The sequence below is a fragment of the Denticeps clupeoides genome, chromosome 11 (assembly GCF_900700375.1).
Source record: "Denticeps clupeoides chromosome 11, fDenClu1.1, whole genome shotgun sequence".
Classification (NCBI taxonomy): domain Eukaryota; kingdom Metazoa; phylum Chordata; class Actinopteri; order Clupeiformes; family Denticipitidae; genus Denticeps; species Denticeps clupeoides.
The window spans coordinates 18,902,284-18,929,476 of record NC_041717.1 but is presented as its reverse complement, the minus strand read 5'-3'; the positions used below and the strand labels follow the sequence as shown (position 1 = coordinate 18,929,476).

Here is a 27,193-nt window from a genome sequence, read left to right as displayed (position 1 = left end):
GATGGGTATAGATACTGGAGAGCAAAATTAACACCGATAGATGATGGTCAAAGAAAAGGTCAAAGCCCCATACATGTTTCGAAAAAACAGGTTTAACAACAGAAAAACGTTAATATATAATTCTTATGTTTCATGATTTGGGGGGTGTTGGGGGCGCCACAGGGGATGTTCGCCCGGGGAACCAGGCATGTTAGGACCACCCCCGATTCTACCGGTTAGATTATCATTTCAACCAAATCTCACCATGACTAGTTTATCAAAAACATAAAGAACAGGTTATATTTTACACAGTCACAAGGCAATAGGTTGAGAAATAAGTGCTGCAGTGATAGACAAAATCACTGTATAATTTTATTTAAAAAATTATTTAACAAGATAAGCACATTTGATTACTTACACATTCATATAAAACATATTGTACTTAATTACAATTTTAAGACCATACATTTACATTTACATTTAAGCATTTATCAGATGCCCTTATCCAGAGCGACTTACAATCAGTAGTTACAGGGACAGTCCCTGCCTGGAGCTAAGTGTCTTGCTCAGGGACACAATGGTAGTAAGTGGGATTTGAACCTGGGTCTTCTGGTTCATAGGAGAGTGTGTTAACCACTAGGCTACTACCACCCTACTTGACTAATGAATACATTTTCATTTCATATTATGAGAAAACTGCCCATCTGTTCTGCACTGTGGAGAATAGAGCATAAGCAGGGAAGGTCTGAAGGAAATGTGGTTGCTTTCCCATGGTAATGGTATAAACATTTTACATTTACATTTACATTTTCGGCATTTATCAGACGCTCTTATCCAGAGCGACTTACAATCAGTAGTTACAGGGACAGTCCACCTGGAGCAACTTAGGGTTAAGTGTCTTGCTCAGGGACACAATGGTTGTAAGTGGGATTTGAACCTGTGACTCTGTAGTCTTCTGGTTCATAGGCAAGTGTGTTACCCACTAGGCTACTACCATCCCTTATAAACAAGTCCTTGATGTTTTAGGGAGTCTCCTAAGGAAGTATATACTCACTTAGGAGACGGAGCCTTATAGAGCGCGATAAGGGTACAAGATCATAGCTAGTCAATATTCAAGGCCACAGATGTAATTAAGCTTGGATACTGGGACATGTTGCACTCCCAAGACGACCATAAAACACAGTCACTGCCACTTAAAAAGCCTGCAGTGGCTTTAACAAGGGCAGCTAGCTCTTCATCAGTGGTTCCAAAACTGCACCCGCCAACAAGCTGTGTGAGCACGAGCACTCCAAGGATCATGCCACAGTTGTTTTTTTTTTTTTCTCGTTTTGACACTGCACAGCACAATATGACACAACAAAATGTGTCCTCTTCACTTAATCCATCACCCTTAGTGAGCAGTGGGCAGCCAGGAAAGGTTGCCTGTCTCATGCTTATATGGCTGAGAACAAGAGGAAATGGTTTCACTAATGGAGATCTGTGAGAAGTTTTTTTTATCAGTTTTTTTAATTACAGGAAAATCGGGTGGCGTTCAGCGTCATAGAAAAAAAAATTAAAGCGAAGTGATGGTCATTGTGAATCATTGGAGCACAGCACACAGTGACAAAACAAAATGTGTCCTCTGCTTTTATCCATCACATTTGGGGAGCAGTGGGCAGCCATGACAGGTGCCCAGGAGCAGTGTGTGGGGACGGTGCTTTGCTCAGTGGCACCTTGATTTTCTATATGCAAATGAAGTAAAATAATGGAGATCAAGTAATGTATGAATTTATGTGTGAAGTCCTGAATGACTACGTATCATAATTAACTGTCACAGCAGCTTCACTGTTGATGTTCGACCAACCCAAAACCCAGGATAGAGGGGCTGAGTGAAGGTGGTCTGGACTCTGTACAGGAGGGTCATGGTGTGAGAGACGCTGTAGAAGGACAGAGTTCCTGCCCTGTGATCCACATACACTCCTATTCTGGAGGAGCTGGGGACTTGAGGGAGTTTAGTCTCTTTATTATTGTGCCAGAAAGAGAAGCCGGATGTATAAAACTCCAAACTCCAGGACTGATCATTACATCCAAACCCACAATTATCACCCGCTCCTTTCCTGCTGACTCCTTTATATGAAACTGATACTTGAACCCTCCCACTCCACTCCACCTCCCAGTAACAGCGTCCAGACACACCCTCTCTACACAGAACCTGATAGAACTTATCAAATCTGTCTGGATGATCAGGATATGACTGGACCACGTCACTCCGTGTCACTCTTCTGTTCTCCTCAGTCAGACGGAGATATTTATTTACTGTGTTTAGATCCAGAGTGAACGGGCAGGAATCTGGTCAAGAGGTAAACAGACAGATTTTCAGGGCTAAAAAAATGACAGATAATGAAATCTGGATTATATATATTCTCTATTGTATCCCAAGAGGGCATAAAACCTCCAGAGATTCATATACAAAAACTAAAATCCCCAAATCATCCAACATAATCAACCAATAAAATAATTCAGTATTTACAGAGAGACAAACCAGACCAACAGTTATTAATATAAATTAATACAAATACAGCGTGTGTACAGGTGTTCCTGTGAAGCTGAGAATATTTAATGTGTGTGTGTGTGAGAGAGAGAGAGAGAGAGAGAGAGATACTCACATTGTAAGAAATTAGATCTGGTCAAAGGTTCAGCAAATTCTATTTTGATGTATTTTACTATGGAAATAGAAATATTTAATCGTGACTAATTCTTACCACATAATCCTGTAATATATTTGTAATAATATATTTGTTTTCTCGATCACATCTATCATTCAATTCTCATATTTAATAAATTCCCAACCTCCTGCTGATATCTTTTCCTCTTCCTGCTTGCAGAAATCTTCCAGTTTCTCTTTCAGTGCAGAGACAGATTTTACTACAGCCTGAAAAGAGAAGCTCTGGTTGATGGTGATGTTGGGGAGATCTTTAGATCCAGGAGGAGCACAGAGAGATGGGAAACTCTACAGAGACAAACAGATCAGAGACAGAAATGGAGAGAGACTTTAAATACACTTTACTGGGGAGAAGTGAAGAGCAGCTCCATAGGAGAGAGGTTTGTGAGGGATGCCGCCTTCTGTAGATGATCAGAGAGCAGTGATGGTACCTGGAGGAAAAGGATGTGATCTTCTGTTTGTGAAAGCTGCTCCAGCTCAGTGTCTCTCCTCCTCAGAACAATGATCTCCTGCTCCAGCAGCTCCAGGTGTCCTTCAGTCAGACTCAGTTCAGCCTTCTCCTGATCTCTGATTATCTTACACACCTTAGAGCGCATCTTCCCAATGGAGCGGATCATCTGAGTAAAGATCTTCTCAGTGTCCTCCACTGCTGCCTGTGCAGAGCGCTGTTAGGAGACAGAGAGAGAGGACGGGGTCCATTTGAAGCAGCAGACCTTCACTCAGCTCCTACTGGGACCCCAGACAGCAGCCTGTTCCTCACAGTGTGGTGTCTCAGTGGGACTGGAAAGTGTCCAGACACTGAGTTCCTCACTGGCTGACTGGAGGAGAGACCTGACTGAGTCCTGAAATGTCTCTTCTCCTCGCCTCACTTCTCACCTTGAGAGTCTCCACAGCCTCTCTCAGCTCCTGTACTTTCTTCTCTCTCTTCTGGAGTCTCTGCTGGGATCTTCTCTGGGTCTCCACCAACTGCTTCTGTTGGTTAAATAAAAATACTTCTGATATGCCCCAGTGACTTGTTGTAAATCTGTTATGGACCAAGGGATCTTCTACTTGTTCTTACCTGTTTCTCACTCCTTTCTGCTGCTGCTGCTACTGTCTTATGTCCACTGTGTTCATCCACCAAACACATCAGACAAACGCATTTCTGATCAGAGCAACAAAAGACCTCCAGCAGCTTGTGATGCTGAGAGCAGATCTTCTCCTGCAGTGGTCCAGTAGCATCAGTCACCGTGTGTTTTCCTCCTGGATTTACTTCATTATGAACTTTGAAGTGAGTCTCACAGTAAGAGACCAGACACACCAGGCAGGACTTGACAGCTTTGACTTTTCTCCCAGTGCAGACGTCACACTCCACATCTCCAGGTCCAGCGTAACAGAGAGCAGGAGGAGCAGCTTGGAGTCTCGTCTTCTTCACGTTCTCCACCAGTTCAGCAATAAGAGGGTTTTTGAAGAGAACAGGTCTTGGTGTGAAGGTGTGTCTGCACTGTGGACAGCTGTAGACGCCCTTCTGGTCTTCCTCATCCCAGCAGCTCTTAATGCAGCTCATACAGTAATTATGTCCACAGTGAAGAGTCACCGGATCCTTCAGTAGATCCAGACAGACTGAACAAGTGAACAGATCCTGATCTTTAGAAGGAGCTTCAGCCATTTTCCTGCTTTACAAGCAGATGGTGTCACACACAGATGGAGCAGCAGAAAGAAGAGTTAACTTTCAGTTTGGTTTCTCAGAAAAGATCAAACTTCCTGCTTCAGAAAATGGGCGGAGTTTGGACTGGTGATGTCCGTTTACTAAACACTCAACAAGAAAATTCTGTTTTATAGTTTATTATAAAAATATGAACTATAGATGCAAGACATAATAATCAGTTCTAGATATTGATGTGTTGGAGGAAAGGAAAAGTGCCAAAGATGTAGTTAGATCAGTATTTTCTTCAGAATGTAATCAGTACCAAAGCACCTACTTTGTGGTGGTTATAGAGACTAAGAAGTTTTTGTTCTGTTTTAAAATAAAGAAGCGTATTTTCAGTTATATTTCATGTTGTTTTTTATTAATATGTAAGGCGAGTGACTCGCCTTACATGGTATTTCTTCCTGTCTATTCCTTTAGACTCTCTTGTTACAAGCTGCATAACGCTGCTGCCTTCAGTGGCCAGAAGTAGAACAGCACAGCACAGAGGTAGAAACTCAACATATAGGCATATCACAGCTCTGCGAGATGGCCACAGAAGGAGGGAAGGGGTGAGATATAAATACATGTGTGGACCTTAGTTTTTATGCTGAGATCCCTCACATGGGCTGCAGGTGGGCAGATGTCTTCTACGAGGCTCCGCTAAGCTAAAATAAAGGGTTAAGTTAGAGTGAAGCTGCCAGGTCTTATCTCTTTTAAGGACAAGCGGCCAACGAGGTTCTTGTTAAAATGTTCTGTTTATGTTCATGTTGAATATTTGTATCATGTAATTGTTAACGTGTTATACTGTTTACTTAAATACAGTTCTCACCGCACAAGTTGCGCAAGTGTTACAAGAACGTCCACGCAATAAAGCCCATTTCGAGAGCCGACCTATGTCTGTGTTGTCTTTAAGAGAGCTACAAACTATTTTGCTTAACTCCAATTTCATTCCCAGAATATTTAATCACATCAACAGTTATTAATCCATCTGAACACAGATGTAGCTGCATCAAGTGTGCACATATTCCTGTGAAGCTGAGTATACTTAAGAGTCTGTGTGTGTGTGTGTGTGTGTGTGTGCTTTTGCACAGGGCGTGCGTGAAGCATCTTGTGTAGTAGGAGAGGGTAGAGGTGTTTGTAGTTAGTGCCTTAGTGTCTGCTTTCAGCTACTGCCTCTGGTTAGCCCCTGCAGGGGTTAAAAAAAAGAGCAGAGTATATAACCCTTGTGGTGCCTTCTTGTCCCGGGCAAAACCGCAAGGGATCTTGAAGCAGCAGTGGGCCCCAGAGACATTAACATTTACAGCATTTACCAGACGCCCTTGTCCAGAGCCCTTATCTACTTACAATCAATAGTTACAGGGACAGTCCCCCCCTGGAGACACTCAGGGAGATAATGGCTGTGAAGAGCACACTGCTTCCAAGGCTCACGGAAACACCTGTGGGCATCAGAGAAAGACTAATGAGTCTCCATATTCCATTTCACTCTGCCTTCAGTAGTGAGATAAAAGACTTCTTCTATCAATCACTAGATGAGGCTCTTCGCAGGTTCCCCAGGAGTATGTCAGAACAGTAAGGTTACCTGCCCTCTGCTCTGAGCACAATCTGACCATAACCAGCACCACCTTCCAACAGAAGACCAAGTAAAACACATGGATGCACCCGCACTCCAAACACTGGCACCTGATAGACTATGTCATAGTAAGACGATGTCACATCAGTCATGTGCTCATAACCCGGACAATGAGAGGTGCAGAGTTCACCATGATATTGCATGATAGCCAAAGTCTGCTTGAAATTGCACCCTCAAGGTAATGTAGGTCAAATGTGAGGCGGCTTGACTGTGCGTCTGGAAAACACTAAAGTAAGAGGTGAGATTTGTTGCTCCCTGGCTGAAAAACTCCTGGAGCTAGAACTCTTCCTAAGTGGTGAACAGTGATGAAAAGTGGACAGCCATCAATTCAGCCCTCCAACAGCCAGCCAAGACTGGTTAGACAACAACTCGGATGCCATACACAATCTTCTAAACAATATGCACATAGTACACACGGTAGCCCTAAAAAACCCTTCATCCAAAACTGCCAGACAATGATGGTGGAAGCTCAACAGAATGTGCAGAGGAGTCTGTGGGCCATGCAAAATGAGTGGTGGACAGCAAAGGCACAGGAAATAAAGTCTTTTGCAGATAAAAATGACATGCACAACTTGTACAATGTAGTCAAATCCATATATTGACCAACAACAACAACAACAACAACATTATATATCTTATATAGCCCAAAATCACATACAGTGTGTTTCAATGGGCTTTGACGGACCCTACAGTTGACACCCCCACACTAATAAGAGAAAAAGTCCTACATTTGTGGAGGTGGAGAAGTCTGTAAAATATGCACATGGGGAGTGTTGGGCAGTGTGTGTTTTGTGTGTGTTCTGAGTTCTGAGTTGTTGGTGTTGCTGTAAGGCATTGTGGGTTTATGGAAGTAAAGAGAGAGAAGCAAAAACGTGTTGAGTATCTGCGTATTTATTCAGCAGCAGCGAACAAAACGTTTGGCGACGGGGATGGAGTTTTTTCTACCTCCTCCACCTCCTTTTCTGGCTTTGCCCGGCGAACCGCCAGTGCCCTGGGACCGCTGGTTTGAATCTTTTTAGACTTATTTCATGGCCGTCGGCCTCGCGGATTCTCCACACCAGCGTCTGCAAGCCTTGCTGCTCCATAACCTGGGCATGGAAGGGCAGCGGATCTTCAGGACCCTGGGAGCCGACACAACGTATGGGGCCGTGCATTTCACCGCCCCACAGAGCGTTATCTGCGCCACATTGTTTTTTTGCCAGAGGAGACAGCAACCGAGCGAGTCGGTTCATCACTACGTAGCGGACCTGCGGGGGCTGCCGTGTTTCTGTAAGTTTGGAACAATGGAAGACGAGTTTTGTCGGGATCAATTGGCAGAGCACACAAACGATCCCAGAATCCGCGAAAAGTTAATTATGTCCTCGGACGAACTCACGCTCGCAAAAGCTGTGGAACTGGCTTTTCAGATGGAGCCAGCAGCCGAATTAGCATCTCGCCTGGCACCGGTGACCCCTCTTCAGCCTGCAGTGCCCACGTTTACGGTCCAGCCGCTACTCTTCGTTCTGTTACTGCAGCATCTCCACCATTCAAAACGTGTCTGGTACAGTTGGATGGTGTTCCACTGCCACTGCTGCTGGATACAGGGGCTTCACGCTCCGTGCTGAACCTGTCCACTGTCAAGCAGATTTTTTCCCATCATACCCTCCACCCTGACTATGAGCTCCTGAGTGGATATGGGAATTCCAAAATAGACATGGTGGGAACTACTTCCCTACCGCTTCAGTATCAGAGCAGGACTCTCGTGACGGGGCTAACCTAATGGGTTTGGACTTGTTCAGCAGGCTGGGCTTTTCACTGATTCATGTGGATGGTGCCACCATTCTCACGGTGGGCTCACCCTGGCAGCAGCGCTGGCCCTCTCTGTTCACTGGCCTGGGCTGTCTCACCACATTTAACCACCAGCTCCTGCTCAAACCCTCTGGCTCGAGCTGAGCATAATTGAGCAGATCGATGCTTCACCCTGGGTCTCCAACCTGGTGCTGGCACGGAAGAAGTCCAAGACTCTCCGGCCACACGTGGATCTAAGATCTGTCAACACAGCTGTCGTTCCCGAAAAGTACCCGCTGCCTACTGTGGAGGAACTGGCCACTAAACTCCATGCTCTACTGTCTTCTCCAACTACCACTTACTACCATTGTTTCCATGAGCAAGATACTTAAACTCTTTATTAGAGTGAATGCTGAAACTGTAGGACATGGCACTTCATTTCTTTTTTTTATTGAGTGGCATGTTTTGCCAGTTATGCATGCAATTGTGTTTTATATTTTTTTGAGAACTACCAAAATATGTATTATGGCTGACATCCCATGGGTAACGGTTCCATGTCTGGGTAGTAGTAGTCATTGGGCAAAAAAAAAAAAAACAAAAAAAAAACACATACAAACCTGATGTTGCAAATCCCACTTACTATCATTGTGTCCTTTAGAAGGACACTGGAATTTCTCCGGGAGGCCTGTCATTGTCAGTAATGAAGGGGAGGGAGTTATGAACAGTTCTATATACCAGTCACTGAAGATGAAGAGGAAATTTACCTTTCAACATGACAGTAACCCCCAGCATGCAAGCAAATAAAAAAAATACGTTTTGGTCTTTGCGCAGTCCTAAATTCAAGAGGAAATCTGTTCGTGTGACCTGATAAGCACCGTACACAGAAGATTCCTCAAAAATCTTTGCCAGGAAGGTGCACCGTACTCATGGACTCCTATCCAAGCAGAATGAATGCTGCAAATCAAAGTGTGTGCAGACATGATATTTTTCCCTCTAACAGATTTGTTTCTTGTTTCATTGAATTGTACAGGTTATAGGACACATTAAAGGTAGAAAAAATGATTTTGAAATTATTTTTTGTGGCCTCATTTTCAAACATCAAAGAATTTAAAGTTAAAAAGGGACAAATAATGTTTGGTTTGTGTGGGGATTTTTTTTAAGGGTTAAGGGTTTTGCAGTTTTCTGTAACTCTGGTGTAGCGCTATTCATGCCTACTGAATATGTTAAACTCCAAATTTCTTAATGAACAGCAATATTAAACATTCAATATTTTTATCATGAGCGGAAATGATTGAACCCAGACAAGGCGGACATAGGTGACAGTGTATTTCTTGGTGCTGGTCCCAAGCCCGAAAAAATGGGGACGGTGGCATCAGGAAGGCCATCTAGAACAAAATAAAACATTCAACCAAATCAGTGGCAGCTGAAGGAAGAAAATTCAGACATAAGAGATCCTGTCTGAATAAAAAATGTGGGTTGATCTGTTCTCTGTATCGACAGATATACAAATAATTGAACATCACAGCAGTTTCACTGATCCAGAAGAAACCCAAAACCCAGGATCTGTGATCCATATACACTCCTATTCTGGTAGAGCTGGAGACTTGAGGAAGTTTAGTCATGTTACCTTTAGGCGACGTCATCCGCAAACACGGTATTAGCTTTCATTGCTACGCTGATGACACACAGCTGTATCTGTCAGCAATGCCAGACCAGAGGCAGCAGCTGAACAAAATAGAGAATTGTCTGAAGGACATTAGACAGTGGATGCTCACCAACTTTCTCCTGTTAAACCCTGACAAGACAGAAGCGCTTGTACTTGGGCCTCAAACAGCCAGGCATAAACTGGCTGACTACACAATAACCCTGGATAGCCTTTCTATCTCACCGAGTATTGAAGTGAAGGATCTAGGTGTCATCATTGATGCAGGTCTCTCATTCAGTTCGCACGTAGATAATGTCACTAGAATAGCATTCTTTCACCTTAGAAATATTGCGAAAATAAGAAATATCATTTCAATGCATGATGCAGGAAAGTTGGTCCATGCATTTATTACATCAAGGTTAGATTACTGCAATGCATTATTGTCTGGATGCTCTAGTAGGTGCATGAGTAAACTCCAGCTAGTACAGAATGCTGCAGCCAGAATTCTAACCAGAACCAGGAAATTTGACCACATCACCCCAGTCTTACAATCACTGCACTGGTTACCCATCAAATTTAGGATTGACTACAAAATCCTACTTTTAACCTATAAATCTCTAAATGGTCTCGCCCCACAGTACCTGAGTGAACTTTTGGTTCCTTACGAACCGCCACGCCCCCTTCGATCAATGGGTGCGGGGTCACTACTGATACCAAAGGTGCAAAAGGTCACAGCTGGGAGCAGATCCTTCTCCTATAGAGCTCCGCAGTTGTGGAACAGCTTGCCTGTCAGTGTCCGGGATTCAGACACAGTCTCAGGGTTTAAATCCAATCTCAAAACCTATCTGTTTTCTCTGGCTTTTTGCTAAAGTCCTAGACCCTCATTTCACTTGATTTTGACACAGTGTCAATTATAAAGTCCAGTTTATCACAGAGTCCCCCTGTTAGACACAGACAAATTCACCAGTTAGGCTGTCCTAGTTAGGGTACCGGGCCACTGTAGCACCAATATACCACATATTTCAGTATCGGTCGTACAGTCCAACCGTCTGCCGCTGCTTCTGTTTGTTTTTCTCCAAGACGCGGAATCAGGCGCCCAGACTACTGGCAGACCCCAGTGATCAGACCAGCAAATAAATCCTGGTTCCTGACAACTGCTTTACAAGGACAAAACATGAAACAAACCAGAGGGTCACCACAGCCACCACCACCGTTACAACTACAGCTCCAGGGATCTTCAAATGGACCAGTAACATCGTTACAGACACCTTATCTAGACCATGACACTTAATACATCCTGGACTTCTCCAACCCTACAACCGTAGGACTTATTATTATATCATATCCAACCCTGCACTGACACCGTTTGCAGGCTCACTCTACCCTGGAAGGGGGTCCCTCTCTGTATCACTCCTTCCCAAGGTTTCTTCCTTTCTTTTTTTCTCTCTCCTAGAGTTTTTTTGTGTGGAGTTTTTCCTTGTGTGCAGAAGGGTCAAGTGTGGGGGGTGTCAACTGTAGGGCCTGTCAAAGCCCATTGAGACATACTGTATGTGATTTTGGGCTATATAAGAAATAAATGTTGTTGTTGTTGTTGATATAGAGAATCAAAGACCTAAAATCCCCAAATCATCCAACATAATCAATCAATAAAATAATTCTGTTTTTACAGAGAGACAAATCAGTCCAACAGTTATTACTACAAATTCATACAAATACAGCAGAATCGTGTGTACAGGTGTTCCTGTGAAGCTGAGAATATTTAATGTGTGATGGTAGCCTAGGAGTAACACACTCGCCTATGAACAAAAAGACCCAGGCTCAAACTACTAACTACTGATTGTAAGTCACTCTGGATAGAAGCTATGGTTGACGGTGATGTTGGGGAGATCTTTAGATCCAGGAGGAGCACAGAGAGACGGGAAACTCTACAGAGACAAACAGACAAGAGACAGAAATGGAGAGAGACTTTAAATACACTTTACTTGGGAGAAGTGAAGAGCAGCGCCATAGGAGAGATGTTTCTGAGGGACGCCCCCTTCTGTAGATGATCATAGAGCAGTGATGGTACCTGGAGGAAATGGATGTGATCTTCTGTGTGTGAAAGCTGCTCCAGCTCAACTTCTCTCCTCCTCAGATCAATGATCTCCTGCTCCAGCAGCTCCAGGTGTCCTTCAGCCAAACTCAGTTCAGCCTTCTCCTGATCTCTGATCATCTTACACACCTCAGAGCGCATCTTCTCAATGGAGCGGATCATCTGAGTAAAGATCTTCTCATTGTCCTCCACTGCTGCCTGTGCAGAGCGCTGTTAGGAGACACAGAGAGAGGACAGGGTCCATTTGAAGCAGCAGATCTTCACTCAGCTCCTACTGGGACCCCAAACAGCAGCCTGGTCCCCACAGTGTGGTGTCTCAGTGAGACTGGAAAGTGTCCCAACACTGAGCTCCTCACTGGCTGACTGGAGGAGAGACCTGACTGAGTCCTGAAATGTCTCTTCTCCTCATCTCACTTCTCATCTTAAGAGTCTCCACAGTCTCCCTCAGCTCCTGTACTTTCTTCTCTCTCTCCTGGAGTCTCCGCTGAGATCTTCTCTGGGTCTCCACCAACTGCTTCTGTAATAACATATCATCATCACATTCTTTAATATGCTTTAGTGAATGAATTGTCTCCAAAATACGAAATCAGCTGAAATGATCAATAACTTGTGTATTTCTGTGATAATCGTATTATAAAGATGCCCTGTTCCTTGTTTTTGAAACTAGTCCTCACTGCTGCTTTTTGAAGTTGGAGTCAGAAACATTAAACACTTTCTATTTGTCTACATGGAATATGAACCCAGTAGCAGCATGTAAGTGTGATTATAAGTGTTAATAATAATAAAAATATATTCAGAACATTCTTGGCGCAGTCTAAGCTGCTTGGGAAATGCTGACATTCTAACCGGGAAGTGTGTCCAGGTCCTCGAAGCAACAACACAACGAGGGAACACAAACAGGGAACCTAATTACGTGTAATGAACATGTGATGGTGATTAGGGCTGACAAGACGAGGAAACAGCACCACCTGGTGGGCAAGGAGTGCCATGTTGTTTCATTGTTTTCTTTAAGTAATATTTATGATAAAAATCTGAAATTTCATCTGAAACACACTGACATGGTCCTGTTTTCATGTCTTATTTGAATTTATGAGAACGAGAACAACTAAAATAAAATTATACTTATAAAAGGTTGACTAAACAACACTTTTCTCATTTCAGTTTAATTTCTCACCAGTTTCTCTGTCTTTTCTGCTGCCAGTGAAACTGCATCATGGCCTCTGTGCTCATCCATCATACACAGATAGATTCTGACTTCTGATCAGTTGTGCAGAAAATCTCAAAGAGTTTGTTATGCTGAGAGCAGATCTTCTCCTGCAGTCGTCCAGTAGCATCAGTCACCGTGTGTTTTCCTCCTGGATTTGCTTCATTATGAACTTTGAAGTGAGTCTCACAGTAAGAGACCAGACACACCAGGCAGGACTTGACAGCTTTGACTTTTCTCCCAGTGCAGACGTCACACTCCACATCTCCAGGTCCAGCGTAACAGAGAGCAGGAGGAGCAGCTTGGAGTCTCGTCTTCTTCACGTTCTCCAACAGTTCAGCAATAAGAGGGTTTTTGAAGAGAACAGGTCTTGGTGTGAAGGTGTGTCTGCACTGTGGACAGCTGTAGACGCCCTTCTGGTCTTCCTCATCCCAGCAGTTCTTAATGCAGCTCATACAGTAATTATGTCCACAGTGAAGAGTCACCGGATCCTTCAGTAGATCCAGACAGACTGAACAAGTGAACAGATCCTGATCTTTAGAAGGAGCTTTAGATGGTGTCACACACAGACGGAGCAGCAGAAAGGAGAGTTAACTTTCAGTTTCGTTTCTCAAAAAGGATCAAACATCCTGCTTCAGATAAGGGGCGGAGTTTGGACTGGTGATGTCTGTATACATTTACAGCATTTATCATACGCCCTTATCCAGAGCGACTTACAATCAGTAGTTACAGGGACAGTCCCCCCCCTGGAGCAATTTAGGGTTAAGTGTCTTGCTCAGAGACACAATGGTAGTAAGTGGGATTCGAACCAGGGTCTTCTGGTTCATAGGCGAGTGTGTTACCCACTAGGCTACTACCACCCTAGTGGTAGGGTGTACATAGGGTGTATGGTGTACAACAGGGCTGTACAAAACTGCTTGTTTATACAAAACACTTAACAAGAAAAATCTGATGTATAGTTTATAATAAAGATATGAACTATAGATGCAAGACATAACAATCAGTTCTAGAAGTTGATGTGTTGGAGGAAAGGAAAAGTGCCAAAGTTGCCTTTAGATCAGTATTTTCTTCAGAATGTAATAAGTACCAAAGCACCTACTTTGTGGTGGTTATAGAGACTAAGATTTTTTTGTTCTCTTTTAAAATAAAGAAGCGTATTTTCAGTTATATTTCATGTCGTATTTTATTAAGACAGAGTGACTCACCTAACATGGTATGTCATCCTGTTTATTCCTATAGACTCTCTCGTCACAAGCTGCATAACGCTACTGCCTCCTAGTGGCCAAAAGAACAGCACAGAACCACACCCCGTTTTTTACTGAGGTGGATACTCAACATATAGACATCTCACAGGTACCAGTTTTTGTAATGGAAAATTATCAAGCTTCCTCTGATAGCAGAATTTTATTAGAGAATAAGGACAAAGGTTTATTTTGACTTAGTATTTGCAAGAATCAGGTCAGCCTAACCTTCTGCTTCAGTTTCTGACAACGGGAGCAGGTATGAATGGACTGGAAGCTCTTATTTGGGGCCCTGCACAGCAGCGGTACATGGTATTGGTCACTGACATCTGGGACTGAGTGGCCCAAAAGTGCAACAGAGGACAAATTAAATTTTATTGTCAGTGTTTCACAATGGAACATGGAACATGAGGACCATTCTGGACCTCCGTGGCAAGTATGGAGTAAAAAACACATTTTTTTAACTATAAAAGCTCAAAATGAAATATTTATTTTCTGGACATCGCTAAACTGTACCAAGTTGAAGGTCGCAGGACAGTGGGGACGAGCCACCACAACGATCGCGCCGCCCTTCCTGGTAGAAGGTGGATATTGTATGCGGAGGAAAACTCTTTTCAAGGTTCTTTTTTTTTTTTTTTGTTAAAACCATCAAACTGTTTTCACGACGCAGTGTGAAACGCCCTAACTTGCCCACTAACGGGCGTGAGGCTTAAATCTTGGCTCCTAGTTCCGGGCCAGCAGCACGAAATTCAGTACAGTCTGATTGTTTCAGCATGTTCTTTATAGTTCAAAATATTCGGTGGTCTCAGTGCCCCCCTCACCTTCTCTAATATTTGTGTCCGGACAATTTAACTTAATGAAGGCCATGGCTTTGTAAAATAAAAGGAAGAAATGGCAAAAAGGTGTGTTTCAGAATGTTTTTAGCCCATGTTGGTAAATGTGGCTCTGCTTAAAGTATAAATTCTATGCATATTATCACACGAACATGTATTATATGTATTATATATTGGGTTTTTTCTATTTTGCACACTATTTTGTATATCTGTACATAACTGATTTTTCTACCCTTGTCTTTTTGTTGCACTGTAGAATTCTGTCACTAAAGCAAATTCCACATATGTGTAAACATACGTGGTAATAAAGCTGATTCTGTCGCTATGGGCGACATGGGAGGTTGGCCAGCATCGTGGTGGGGGTGGCATCACGGGCATTAGCAGTTTTTTTCCCTTTTTTGCACGTGCCCATGCTGCCATCATGCATCTAATAACCAGCTCAGTGAAACACTGAAGTTATTATTTGAATTGTCTGTTCCACCTTAAATACTGCTCAGCAGGCTGCACAACCTGTTTAGTTCAGAGAGGCTTACAGCCAGGGAATTTTTTTCAGAGATAAAGAACAGTTTAAATCTGTATATGGTGATGATCTCAACATCCAGAACTACTATAAATGGTATCCTGTTTTACCTGTCTGGTCCAACATGGTTTTTGCTGAAAATTTAAGGGTTAAATAGGATCTGTAGAAACAGTATCAAATAATACCTTTCAGGCCCAAAACTTTTTTCACTGTAAAATTAACCTGGGAACTTTGCTCATGTGCACATAGAGTAATGGTCAAAATGGACATTTCAATGTAAAATAAACAGTATTGGTTCAGGGGGAACAGACAATTCGAATAAGGAGCTGTGAATAATCCAAATAAAGCACATTTAATTCATAATATTGTCAATCCACGGCCATTATGTCACAATTCATTTTTCCTGGGTTGTCCAAAATGGCAGAAAAAAAATGACAAAAACCGAATGTGTGCACTAAAGTGTCTATTCATTTACATTGCAGTGACCCTCTGGTTGGAGGATGGGTATAGATACTGGAGAGCAAATTTAACACCGATAGATGATGGTCAAAGAAAAGGTCAAAGCCCCATACATGTTTCGAAAAAACAGGTTTAACAACAGAAAAACGTTAATATATAATTCTTATGTTTCATGATTTGGGGGGTGTTGGGGGCGCCACAGGGGATGTTCGCCCGGGGAACCAGACAAGTTAGGACCACCCCCGATTCTACCGGTTAGATTATCATTTCAACCAAATCTCACCATCACTAGTTTATCAAAAACATAAAGAACAGGTTATATTTTACACAGTCACAAGGCAATAGGTTGAGAAATAAGTGCTGCAGTGATAGACGAAATCGCTGTATAATTTTATTTTAAAAATTATTTAACAAGATAAGCACATTTGATTACTTACACATTTATATAAAACATATTGTACTTAATTACAATTTTAAGGCCATACATTTACATTTACAGCATTTATCAGATGCCCTTATCCAGAGCGACTTACAATCAGTAGTTACAGGGACAGTCCCTGCCTGGAGCTAAGTGTCTTGCTCAGGTACACAATGGTAGTAAGTGGGATTTGAACCTGGGTCTTCTGGTTCATAGGAGAGTGTGTTAACCACTAGGCTACTACCACCCTACTTGACTAATGAATACATTTTCATTTCATATTATGAGAAAACTGCACATCTGTTCTGCACTGTGGAGAATAGAGCATAAGCAGGGAAGGTCTGAAGGAAATGTGGTTGCTTTCCCATGGTAATGGTATAAACAAGTCCTTGATGTTTTAGGGAGTCTCCTAAGAAAGTATATACTCACTTAGGAGACGGAGCCTTATAGAGCGCGATAAGGGTCCAAGATCATAGCTAGTCAATATTCAAGGCCACGGATGTAATTAAGCTTGGATACTGGGACATGTTGCACTCCCAAGACGACCATAAAACACAGTCACTGCCACTTAAAAAACCTGCAGTGGCTTTAACAAGGGCAGCTGGCTCTTCATCAGTGGTTCCAAAACTGCACCCGCCAACAAGCTGAGTGAGCACGAGCACTCCAAGGATCATTCCACAGTTTTTGTTTTTTTTCTCGTTGTGACACTGCACAACACATTATGACACAACAAAATGTGTCCTCTTCACTTAATCCATCACCCTTAGTGAGCAGTGGGCAGCCAGGAAAGGTTGCCTGTCTCATGCTTATATGGCTGAGAACAAGAGGAAATGGTTTCACTAATGGAGATCTGTGAGAAGTTTTTTTAATTACAGGAAAATTGGGTGGCGTTCAGCGTCATAGAAAAAAAAAATTAAGCGAAGTGATGGTCATTGTGAATCATTGGAGCACAGCACACAGTGACAAAACAAAATGTGACCTCTGCTTTTATCCATCACATTTGGGGAGCAGTGGGCAGCCATGACAGGTGCCCGGGAGCAGTGTGTGGGGACGGTGCTTTGCTCAGTGGCACCTCAGTGGCACCTTGATTTTCTATATGCAAATGAAGTAAAATAATGGTGTTAGGTTTATCTGTCAGTATAACATTTACTAAACAAAGAGAAGAAAGACACAAAGCATTTGAGTCCGTTTTACTTGCAAGGAGAGCGAATGGAAGTCACGCCTTACAACAGGCTTCCAAAAGCTCTGCCGTCCTTCATCGCATCTCCTTCTTTTATTTGGTAGGTTCATTAGGGTTCACATAAAATCACACCATATTAGTTAATAATTGTGTATTAAACGTAGTCTTATGAATTGATCTTTGGTCGAGTCATGGTGACATGGTGACATGTTCATCTTCGTCTGTAGATTCTTCAGGTGATTGGACTCTGGTTCATCATGGTCTGCTTGTTGTTGGTCCTCAGGTCGCGGTCATGCAGTCCTGCAAACTTAAAACCTTTGCTTTGAGATTTGCTAATGATTAAGAGTTGTCAGTAATATTCCAAGGATTAATACATATTCGTGCTTAAAGGATATGAATAAAAGAAGTAATTACATGATAACATATATACATTTTTCCAACATTTCCCTCCTGTTTATCATGTTATTTACTCTTTTGTTAGCTTCCCTAATAATCTCTTCCTTTAGGATTTTCAACTATTAGTTCATACAATGAGAAATACATTTACACACAAAAGGTCAGTCGTCTTTTTCTTGTAGAGGACTCTCTTGAAAAAGTTGAGTTAGCTTGAAGTCACTAAAATCATAGCTCCCGTAAAATTCTTCATTTTCCAAAAGTGGGTACGCCTGTGTAGGCTCAACATCCCTTGGTGATAAGGCGGTAGTGATGAGACGGTTCACAAGACTGCGTAGACAGGGAATACAACAACATCCACACAATGTCAGAATTGCTGCAAATACAGCCATTGAAACTAAAACAGATTGAACTAGAGCTCTGTATTTCCCAAATACTTTCATCCAGGAATCCCACATGGTCGTTTCCACTCCCGAATGCTCCTTCATCTTCCGGTTGAGGGTGCGTAGGCCGTCAATGGCCATTGTCAGACTGCCTCCTGCAGCTGTGTTGTTTGGTATGGGTATTGTGGTTTTGGAAACTGCCCACGTTTTGGTCTTAAATTACCTTGGCTGTTATGTTTAGCACAGATCAAACATGCTCTACAAAAGTTTTTTGAATATAGGTTAAACCCATATGTGGTGAAATTTTTTTGTACCAGTCCTACCATCCCTCCTGTTGAGACATGTGATTGCCCATGGCTCAATATTGCAGCCCATTTATACATATTCTTTGGTAGGATTGGTTTCCCCCGGGGTCACACATAAATTTTGTTTTGTTTTGTAGCCCCATGCTTTATCCATGCGTCTATCTCATGTGGTGTGCTTTGTTGTTGCATGTCAATGAGAATGTCAGAAGTTATCAATTGGTCTTGGTCTGTAAACAAAACTTGTATACTTTGTTCAGCAGCTTGTTTCGCTATGCGGTCAGCGAAGGCATTACCGAGTGAAATTGTGTTTTTGGAATTTGTGTGTGCTGCACATTTACATACAGCTAATGTAGCAGGTAGATGGACAGCTTTTAACAATTCTTTTAGTAATTGAGCGTGAGTCACTGGTTTCCCAGTAGATGTGACCATTCCTCGGTTATGCCAATACTGAGCAAATGTGTGAACTGTAGCAAATGCATATTGACTGTCAGTATAAATGGTGACATCTTTCCCTTTCATTAATTTACATGCCTCAGTCAGAGCGACAATCTCGGCAGCTTGTGCTGAAAAAGTTGATGGCAAGTGTCCAGCTTTAAGTACGGTGTCTATTGTTACTACAGCATAACCCGTTAGTGTTTTACCCAAATCATTTTTCCTTGAAGAGCCATCAACGAACACTACCTCTCCCTGAGACAAAGGTTGGTCGCTTAAATCTAACCTAGATTTAGCTGTGTGTTCTGCTAGTGCTTGGCAGTCGTGTTGCTCTCCATCATCAGGTAAGGGTAGCAATGTGGCTGGGTTCAATGTGGTGCATCGTTCGATGGTGAGGTGTGGCTGTGACAGCAGCGTGGCCATGCAGGAGAGGTGCCTTGCAGGTGATAAAAAGATCATGTTAGTTTGCAGTAGTAAAGCCGCTACTGCGTGTGGGACCTTAAGGGTCAATGGGTGGAATAGAACTATTCCGGCACTCACTTCTACTGCCATTGACGCTGCTATCACCGCTCTCACACAATGTGGTAATGCGCAAGCTACATTATCTAATTTGGAAGAAAAATAAGCTATTGGTCTCAATTTATCTCCATGTTGTTGACTTAAAACAGAAGTCATGTACTTGTCTTTGCAGTCCACCATCTGTATAAACGGTTTACTATAATTTGGCAAGGCTAAAGCTAAACTGGAGGTCAGTGCTTGTTTAATATCACAAAAAGCTTTCTCTGCATCTGACGTCCAGTTCAGTGGTGATGTCATTTTTAGGTCTTCAGAGTAAATTAAAGCTGTGAGTGTGGAAGTAATTTACGCGTAGTTTGGAACCCAACTTCTACAATAATTGGTCAAGCCTAAGAATGACATCATCTGTTTCTTAGTAATTGGTTTTGGCGCCTGTAGGACTGCTGTTTTCCGTTCTTCTAGAATAGTTCTGCCACCTGCACTAAGGTGGTGGCCTAGATATTTGACCTGTGGTTTCCATAATTGTAGTTTGTTTTTACTGACTTTGTGCCCCTCCTGAGCTAGGTGTTTAAAAAGGGCCACAGTGTCTTCTTTGTATACTTCTAGACTCGGAGAAGCCACTAATATATCGTCAACATAGAGTAGTATTTGACTTCCCCCAGGTGGTTGAAATTTGGACATGCTAGCATGCATGGCTTGTGAATATATAGTAGAGCTTTCGCAGTAGCCCTGGGGAAGTCTAGTATAGGTGTATCGTTTCCCCCTGAATGTGAAAGCAAACCAAAATTGGCTGTCTTTGTCAATGGGAATGGAGAAAAAGGCATTACTAATGTCAACCACAGTAAATATTTGTTCCAATTGGTCGCCCATGTCTGTCCAATCCGTTGCACTGTCACCTTCTTGAACTATGTTACCCAACGACTTCCAACCCCTCTCCTTGTTTTTATACAATGAGATGTGAGGTGGGTACCATCCCCGGAGCATGGCTCTGAGTGGGTTGGGTAAGGTGACCTCTGCCACCACGTTACCTTGCCCGTCCGAGTAAACGCAAGAAATTGTTATGGTTGTTGGGGTGAGTTGTGACAGTTTCTTTTCATATGTTGGATCAGGCCCAGGAGTGTTTTTGTACCACATGGTGACGTGTAGTTCATCAGAGGGCATGGGTTCCACATCTGTCATGATTGGTTGACAGTGTCCCACTTGTCCTCCTACCTTTAGCAATTCAGTTCCCACCTTATGAGGTTCTTGGTCAGATATGTCGAGTGTGTAGTAAAAATTTGGAACGCGTCTTCCTTCTAGGGGGAAAAGGTCACCTCGTTGTAGCTCGGCTCTGCGTTTGATGACCAGTCTCCCCCCAGGAGTGGAGACGAGCGCCAAACCTAGATTGAGTAAGCCATCTCTTCCCAATAAATTAACAGGACATTCTGGCATAAAAAGGATGGACATTTTGCATGATATACCTTTAGGATCTCTTACCCAAACTGGTTTAGAAACAGTGACTACAGTTTTACCCCCATTAGCTGATCGTACAATTACTACCTCATCACTTAGTTCACTATAGGGTATGTGTTCCTTACATGTAGTTCTGCATGCTCCAGAGTCACAGAGGAATGTGATTTCTTTCCCATTTACCATTAAGACTATTTCTAGTCTTTCTTGATTTAAAGAAAAAATTTCTTCCAAATTTAAATCCACATGAGTTTCATCCTCTGTGGACTTTGGACCATGCAGTTTCTGTTCCAGTCATGCTGTGTTATCTTTTGGCCCTGAACGACAGTCTTTGGCAATATGCCCAGGCTTCCCGCAAGACCAGCAGCCTGCTCCCCATTGGCTACGTGGTGTCCACCCTCGTCCCTGGATACCTCCTCTCCTTCCTACTCTGCCCTTTTGGAAGTGTCCTCTCTGTCTCCCTCTACCTCGGCTGTCCTGGTAAAATGTTTCCGCGTCAGTCCCGATACTTCCCCAAAAGGTGTCCGGTTTCTTTGTAAGTTTATCTTTTACTTTTTTAGTTCTTATTAATTTGTCGATGTGAACGGCGTGATCAGTGTACTCATCCAAGCTCCTAGTGGGCATTCCTATCATATGTTTATCTACCCAACTGCGCACACAGTCTTTTGATCCATTATGCAAAGCATTTTTTAATTGCTGATGGTATACCCCCCCATCAGCCCCGTCATCTCTAAGACCGCTATGCAGTTTAAAAACAGCTTCCATTCTTAGTTTATAATCCTCAAACTTCTCATTCTCCTCTTGTTTAACTCTCCCAATTTCAGTGTAATTTGCTCTCTTTCTGTACCTTTCCCGTATTCTTCCCAATAAGTAATTTGTTTTATTTCTCAATTCTGTGTCATCGTGTTTTAGAAGGTCTCCTGTAACCCTTAAAGGAGACCAGTTACCTTTTACATGGTGCCAATCGTGTCCCATTGCTTGCATATATATCTGCTGTACCTCTCTCCCATTTAAGTGATAAGAATGTCTTATTCCTTCCATATCTTCTTCAAATTTTTGCATATCCTCCTTATAGGAAGTGACGCCCTCCACCACTCTTTTTATATCGTCCTGCGTCCAGGTCCGATATACCAAGAGGGTTGTAGACTGTTCACCTGAGTCCACATTAGGGTTGGTCACCTCTATAAGGGGATATTGATTTGCTTCAGTTACTGCCAATTTTTGCGGTTCGGAGGAATTGTCAAACACTTCACCCCAGATCTAGTATTTGGTGTGGGAGTGCTACCGTTAGGGTCATAAGCAGGGGGATTTTCCAATTTGTCTAAATTAGGATATATGTGTGAGATTGCAGGAGCAGAGGGAAGGTGCGGCAAATTCATCGCCCCTTCTGCTTCTGCTCCTTCTTTATAAGCTTCGCTCACCCCTCCCTTACGGCTCCCTCTGATTACTGACTCATCGTCCTCCGTGCGATGAAACAGAATGGTGTTATCAGTTTTTTCAACAGTGAATCCCCCCTCCTCCTTGCTCTTTGCTCTTGCCTGCCTGCCTTCTCTCTCTCCCTCTTCTCTTTTCCCAGCTATTTTAATCCAATGCATTAAAGCTTCAACCCCTTCTTTCTTCATTTGCTTTTCCTTATTCTTACATCCCAGTTTAATGGCTCCCAGTAACTCTATTAAACTTTTTACTCTCAGTTGCCCGTCAAATTTATATTTCGTTATCCATTTATTTAACGGTTCGACGTAAGCCTTATTTACTTGCTCTACATACTTCCAGTCCTTACATTTTAGTTTCTCTTTTGGTTCAGGTTTACTGGACCCCTTACCAGTTTTTAAGTAAAATTTCGACCAGTGTGTTCGTCGTACCTAGGGTAACCTAAAACACTGGTAACTGATCACAGGACAGTGTATAAAAATTCCTCTCGTGGTGTTTTCCACTTCGACCCCAAATGCTTTGGGGTTGGAAAAACCTTGCGTTTGCTTCCACGAGAGGCCACTGTTTACCTCCTGTGAGTTTTATATGGAGTGTCAATCAAGTGACTTTCACTCCCTCTCATTCACACATTCACACCTGCGCGCACGCTCATACACCTGTATGAGTATTATTGAACGTTCTTTTTACAAGCAGAGGAGTCCGCTTCCCCACAGAATTTAACTGCCACCCGGCAGAGGAGTCTGCACCTCCCCACGGAACTTAAAAACTGCCCTTTTACCTGCCAGAGTCTAGAATACCCAGGGTTTTGCTTAAGTAACCTCTTGTTACCCCAGTTACCTCTTGTAACTTCTTATTATGTAACCTCTTGTTACCAAATCATTCATACCATTTTAAATAAGAGTCAACTTACCCCGTGTCTTCTCTCAATTACAGGATCCCGTTCAACCTACGGATCCCAGCCGACAGTCGGTTTTTCCCAGTCCCAAAAAGGGTCTTTCTGACCGTGGCCACGGTTTTCCTGGTGATTTTCCGCTCCGTCTGCTGGTGATCTTTCGGTATCTTGGGATCCGGCTCGAAGGACCAATTAAATGTTAGGTTTATCTGTCAGTATAACATTTACTAAACAAAGAGAAGAAAGACACAAAGCATTTGAGTCCGTTTTACTTGCAAGGAGAGCGAATGGAAGTCACGCCTTACAACAGGCTTCCAAAAGCTCTGGCGTCCTTCATCGCATCTCCTTCTTTTATTTGGTAGGTTCATTAGGGTTCACATAAAATCACACCATATTAGTTAATAATTGTGTATTACACGTAGTCTTATGAATTGATCTTTGGTCGAGTCATGGTGACATGGTGACATGTTCATCTTCGTCTGTAGATTCTTCAGGTGATTGGACTCTGGTTCATCATGGTCTGCTTGTTGTTGGTCCTCAGGTCGCGGTCATGCAGTCCTGCAAACTTAAAACCTTTGCTTTGAGATTTGCTAATGATTAAGAGTTGTCAGTAATATTCCAAGGATTAATACATATTCGTGCTTAAAGGATATGAATAAAAGAAGTAATTACATGATAACATATATACATTTTTCCAACAAATGGAGATCAAGTAATGTCTGAATTTATGTGTGAAGTCCTGAATGACTACGTATCATAATTAACTGTCACAGCAGCTTCACTGTTGATGTTCGACCAACCCAAAACCCAGGATAGAGGGGCTGAGTGAAGGTGGTCTGGACTCTGTACAGGAGGGTCATGGTGTGAGAGACGCTGTAGAAGGACAGAGTTCCTGCCCTGTGATCCACATACACTCCTATTCTGGAGGTAACTGGAGTGAGTTCAGTCTGTTTATTATTGTGCCCGAAAGAGAAGCCAGATGTAGAACAGACTAAACTCCAGGACTGATCATTACATCCAAACCCACAATTATCACCCGCTCCTTTCCTGCTGACTCCTTTATATGAAACTGATACTTGAACCCTCCCACTCCACTCCACCTCCCAGTAACAGCGTCCAGACACACCCTCTCTGCACAGAACCTGATAGAACTTATCAAATCTGTCTGGATGATCAGGATATGACTGGACCACGTCACTCCGTGTCACTCTTCTGTTCTCCTCAGTCAGACGGAGATATTTATTTGCCGTGTTTAGATCCAGAGTGAACGGGCAGGAATCTGGTCAAGAGGTAAACAGACAGATTTTCAGGGCTAAAAAAATGACAGATAATGAAATCTGGATTATATATATTCTCTATTGTATCCCAAGAGAGCATAAAACCTCCAGAGATTCATATACAAAAACTAAAATCCCCAAATCATCCAACATAATCAACCAATAAAATAATTCAGTTTTTACAGAGAGACAAATCAGATCAACAGTTATTAATATAAATTAATACAAATACAGCAGAATCGTGGGTACAGGTGTTCCTGTTAAGCTGAGAATATTTAATGTGTGTGTGAGAGAGAGAGAGAGAGAGAGAGAGAGGGAGATACTCACATAATTCTTACCACATAATCCTGTAATATATTTGTAATAATATATTTGTTTTCTCGATCACATCTATCATTCAATTCTCATATTTAATAAATTCCCAACCTCCTGCTGATATCTTTTCCTCTTCCTGCTTGCAGAAATCTTCCAGTTTCTCTTTCAGTGCAGAGACAGATTTTACTACAGCCTGAAAAGAGAAGCTCTGGTTGATGGTGATGTTGGGGAGATCTTTAGATCCAGGAGGAGCACAGAGAGACGGGAAACTCTACAGAGACAAACAGACCAGAGACAGAAATGGAGAGAGACTTTAAATACACTTTACTGGGGAGAAGTGAAGAGCAGCTCCATAGGAGAGAGGTTTGTGAGGGATGCCGCCTTCTGTAGATGATCAGAGAGCAGTGATGGTACCTGGAGGAAATGGATGTGATCTTCTGTGTGTGAAAGCTGCTCCAGCTCAGCGTCTCTCCTCCTCAGAACAATGATCTCCTGCTCCAGCAGCTCCAGGTGTCCTTCAGTCAGACTCAGTTCAGCCTTCTCCTGATCTCTGATTATCTTACACACCTTAGAGCGCGTCTTCCCAATGGAGCGGATCATCTGAGTAAAGATCTTCTCAGTGTCCTCCACTGCTGCCTGTGCAGAGCGCTGTTAGGAGACACAGAGAGAGGACAGGGTCCATTTGAAGCAGCAGACCTTCACTCAGCTCCTACTGGGACCCCAGACAGCAGCCTGTTCCTCACAGTGTGGTGTCTCAGTGGGACTGGAAAGTGTCCAGACACTGAGTTCCTCACTGGCTGACTGGAGGAGAGACCTGACTGAGTCCTGAAATGTCTCTTCTCCTCGCCTCACTTCTCACCTTGAGAGTCTCCACAGCCTCTCTCAGCTCCTGTACTTTCTTCTCTCTCTTCTGGAGTCTCTGCTTGGATCTTCTCTGGGTCTCCACCAACTGCTTCTGTTGGTTAAAAAAAAATACTTCTGATATGCCCCAGTGACTTGTTGTAAATCTGTTATGGACCAAGCGATCTTCTACTTGTTCTTACCTGTTTCTCACTCCTTTCTGCTGCTGCTGCTACTGTCTTATGTCCACTGTGTTCATCCCCCAAACACATCAGACAAACGCATTTCTGATCAGAGCGACAAAAGACCTCCAGCAGCTTGTGATGCTGAGAGCAGATCTTCTCCTGCAGTCGTCCAGTAGCATCAGTCACCGTGTGTTTTCCTCCTGGATTTGCTTCATTATGAACTTTGAAGTGAGTCTCACAGTAAGAGACCAGACACACCAGGCAGGACTTGACAGCTTTGACTTTTCTCCCAGTGCAGACGTCACACTCCACATCTCCAGGTCCAGCGTAACAGAGAGCAGGAGGAGCAGCTTGGAGTCTCATCTTCTTCATGTTCTCCACCAGTTCAGCAATAAGAGGGTTTTTGAAGAGAACAGGTCTTGGTGTGAAGGTGTGTCTGCACTGTGGACAGCTGTAGACGCCCTTCTGGTCTTCCTCATCCCAGCAGCTCTTAATGCAGCTCATACAGTAATTATGTCCACAGTGAAGAGTCACCGGATCCTTCAGTAGATCCAGACAGACTGAACAAGTGAACAGATCCTGATCTTTAGAAGGAGCTTCAGCCATTTTCCTGCTTTACAAGCAGATGGTGTCACACACAGATGGAGCAGCAGAAAGAAGAGTTAACTTTCAGTTTGGTTTCTCAGAAAAGATCAAACTTCCTGCTTCAGAAAAGGGGCGGAGTTGTGGACTGGTGATGTCCGTATACTAAACACTCAACAAGAAACACTCAACTGTTTTATAGTTTATTATAAAAATATGAACTATAGATGCAAGACATAACAATCAGTTCTAGATATTGATGTGTTGGAGGAAAGGAAAAGTGCCAAAGATGTAGTTAGATCAGTATTTTCTTCAGAATGTAATCAGTACCAAAGCACCTACTTTGTGGTGGTTATAGAGACTAAGAAGTTTTTGTTCTCTTTTAAAATAAAGAAGCGTATTTTCAGTTATATTTCATGTTGTTTTTTATTAATACAGAGTGACTCGCCTTACATGGTATTTCTTCCTGTCTATTCCTTTAGACTCTCTTGTTACAAGCTGCATAACGCTGCTGCCTTCAGTGGCCAGAAGTAGAACAGCACAGCACAGAGGTAGAAACTCAACATATAGGCATATCACAGGTATCAGTTTTTGTAATGGAACATTATCATGTTTCCTCTGATTGCAGGATTTTATTAGAGAATAAGGACAAATTGCATTCTTTTTCTGTGTTTTTTCTATGCACGTTCAAATGTGTATTTTTACTTAGTATTTGCAATAATCAGGTCAGCTTAATCTTCTGTTTCAGTAAAAAAAAGAACAGGATGGAAAAACATGCTTATCAGGATTTCGTCCCAGCTCTGCGAGATGGCCACAGAAGGAGGGAAGGGGTGAGATATAAATACATGTGTGGAC

General features: G+C 42.8%; 2 protein-coding genes and 1 long non-coding RNA gene across 7 annotated transcripts; 1 reads left to right on the top strand and 2 right to left on the bottom strand.

Annotated features, from left to right (window-relative positions):
* Positions 1–860: 860 nt before the first annotated feature.
* Positions 861–26,455, bottom strand: LOC114799147 (tripartite motif-containing protein 16-like). 2 transcript variants are annotated; one of them, XM_028995433.1, is made up of 6 exons: positions 25,775–26,455; positions 25,591–25,686; positions 25,146–25,379; positions 24,843–25,002; positions 23,869–24,418; positions 861–1,751 (listed from the first exon to the last, which is right to left on the bottom strand). In XM_028995433.1, exons 1-5 carry the CDS (start codon positions 26,360–26,362, stop codon positions 23,907–23,909), a joined length of 1,590 nt encoding a protein of 529 aa, XP_028851266.1. In that variant the 5' UTR covers positions 26,363–26,455; the 3' UTR covers positions 861–1,751; positions 23,869–23,906. The 2 variants fall into 2 exon arrangements, with proteins under 2 accessions (XP_028851266.1, XP_028851265.1); XM_028995432.1 differs by lacking the exon at positions 861–1,751 and having other exon boundaries at positions 23,730–24,418.
* Positions 1,733–11,421, bottom strand: LOC114799144 (tripartite motif-containing protein 16-like). 4 transcript variants are annotated; one of them, XM_028995428.1, is made up of 7 exons: positions 11,374–11,421; positions 3,741–5,785; positions 3,557–3,652; positions 3,112–3,345; positions 2,809–2,968; positions 2,625–2,681; positions 1,733–2,307 (listed from the first exon to the last, which is right to left on the bottom strand). In XM_028995428.1, exons 2-7 carry the CDS (start codon positions 4,326–4,328, stop codon positions 1,790–1,792), a joined length of 1,653 nt encoding a protein of 550 aa, XP_028851261.1. In that variant the 5' UTR covers positions 4,329–5,785; positions 11,374–11,421; the 3' UTR covers positions 1,733–1,789. The 4 variants fall into 4 exon arrangements, 3 of the variants coding, with proteins under 3 accessions (XP_028851261.1, XP_028851262.1, XP_028851263.1); XM_028995429.1 differs by lacking the exon at positions 11,374–11,421 and having other exon boundaries at positions 3,741–5,535; positions 5,694–8,331; XM_028995430.1 differs by lacking the exons at positions 2,625–2,681; positions 11,374–11,421 and having other exon boundaries at positions 3,741–8,331.
* Positions 24,688–27,193, top strand: LOC114799150 (uncharacterized). Its single transcript, XR_003751195.1, has 3 exons — positions 24,688–25,094; positions 26,821–26,919; positions 27,087–27,193. It is a non-coding gene; the product is annotated as an uncharacterized LOC114799150 (long non-coding RNA).

What these genes read in the sequence shown, in the direction of transcription:
- LOC114799147 (XM_028995433.1), bottom strand. Translation starts at nt 26,362, where the DNA reads ATGGCTGAAGCTCCTTCTAAAGATCAGGATCTGTTCACTTGTTCAGTC. An exon ending in ATCACATCCATTTCCTCCAG is followed by an intron (nt 25,003 to 25,145) that starts GTACCATCACTG and finishes TTGTCTCTGTAG; the next exon opens with AGTTTCCCGTCTCTCTGTGC. An exon ending in GGAAAAGATATCAGCAGGAG is followed by an intron (nt 24,419 to 24,842) that starts GTTGGGAATTTA and finishes CCTCTTGACCAG; the next exon opens with ATTCCTGCCCGTTCACTCTG.
- LOC114799144 (XM_028995428.1), bottom strand. Translation starts at nt 4,328, where the DNA reads ATGGCTGAAGCTCCTTCTAAAGATCAGGATCTGTTCACTTGTTCAGTC. An exon ending in CAGAAAGGAGTGAGAAACAG is followed by an intron (nt 3,653 to 3,740) that starts GTAAGAACAAGT and finishes TTTAACCAACAG; the next exon opens with AAGCAGTTGGTGGAGACCCA. An exon ending in AGGCTGTGGAGACTCTCAAG is followed by an intron (nt 3,346 to 3,556) that starts GTGAGAAGTGAG and finishes GTCTCCTAACAG; the next exon opens with CGCTCTGCACAGGCAGCAGT.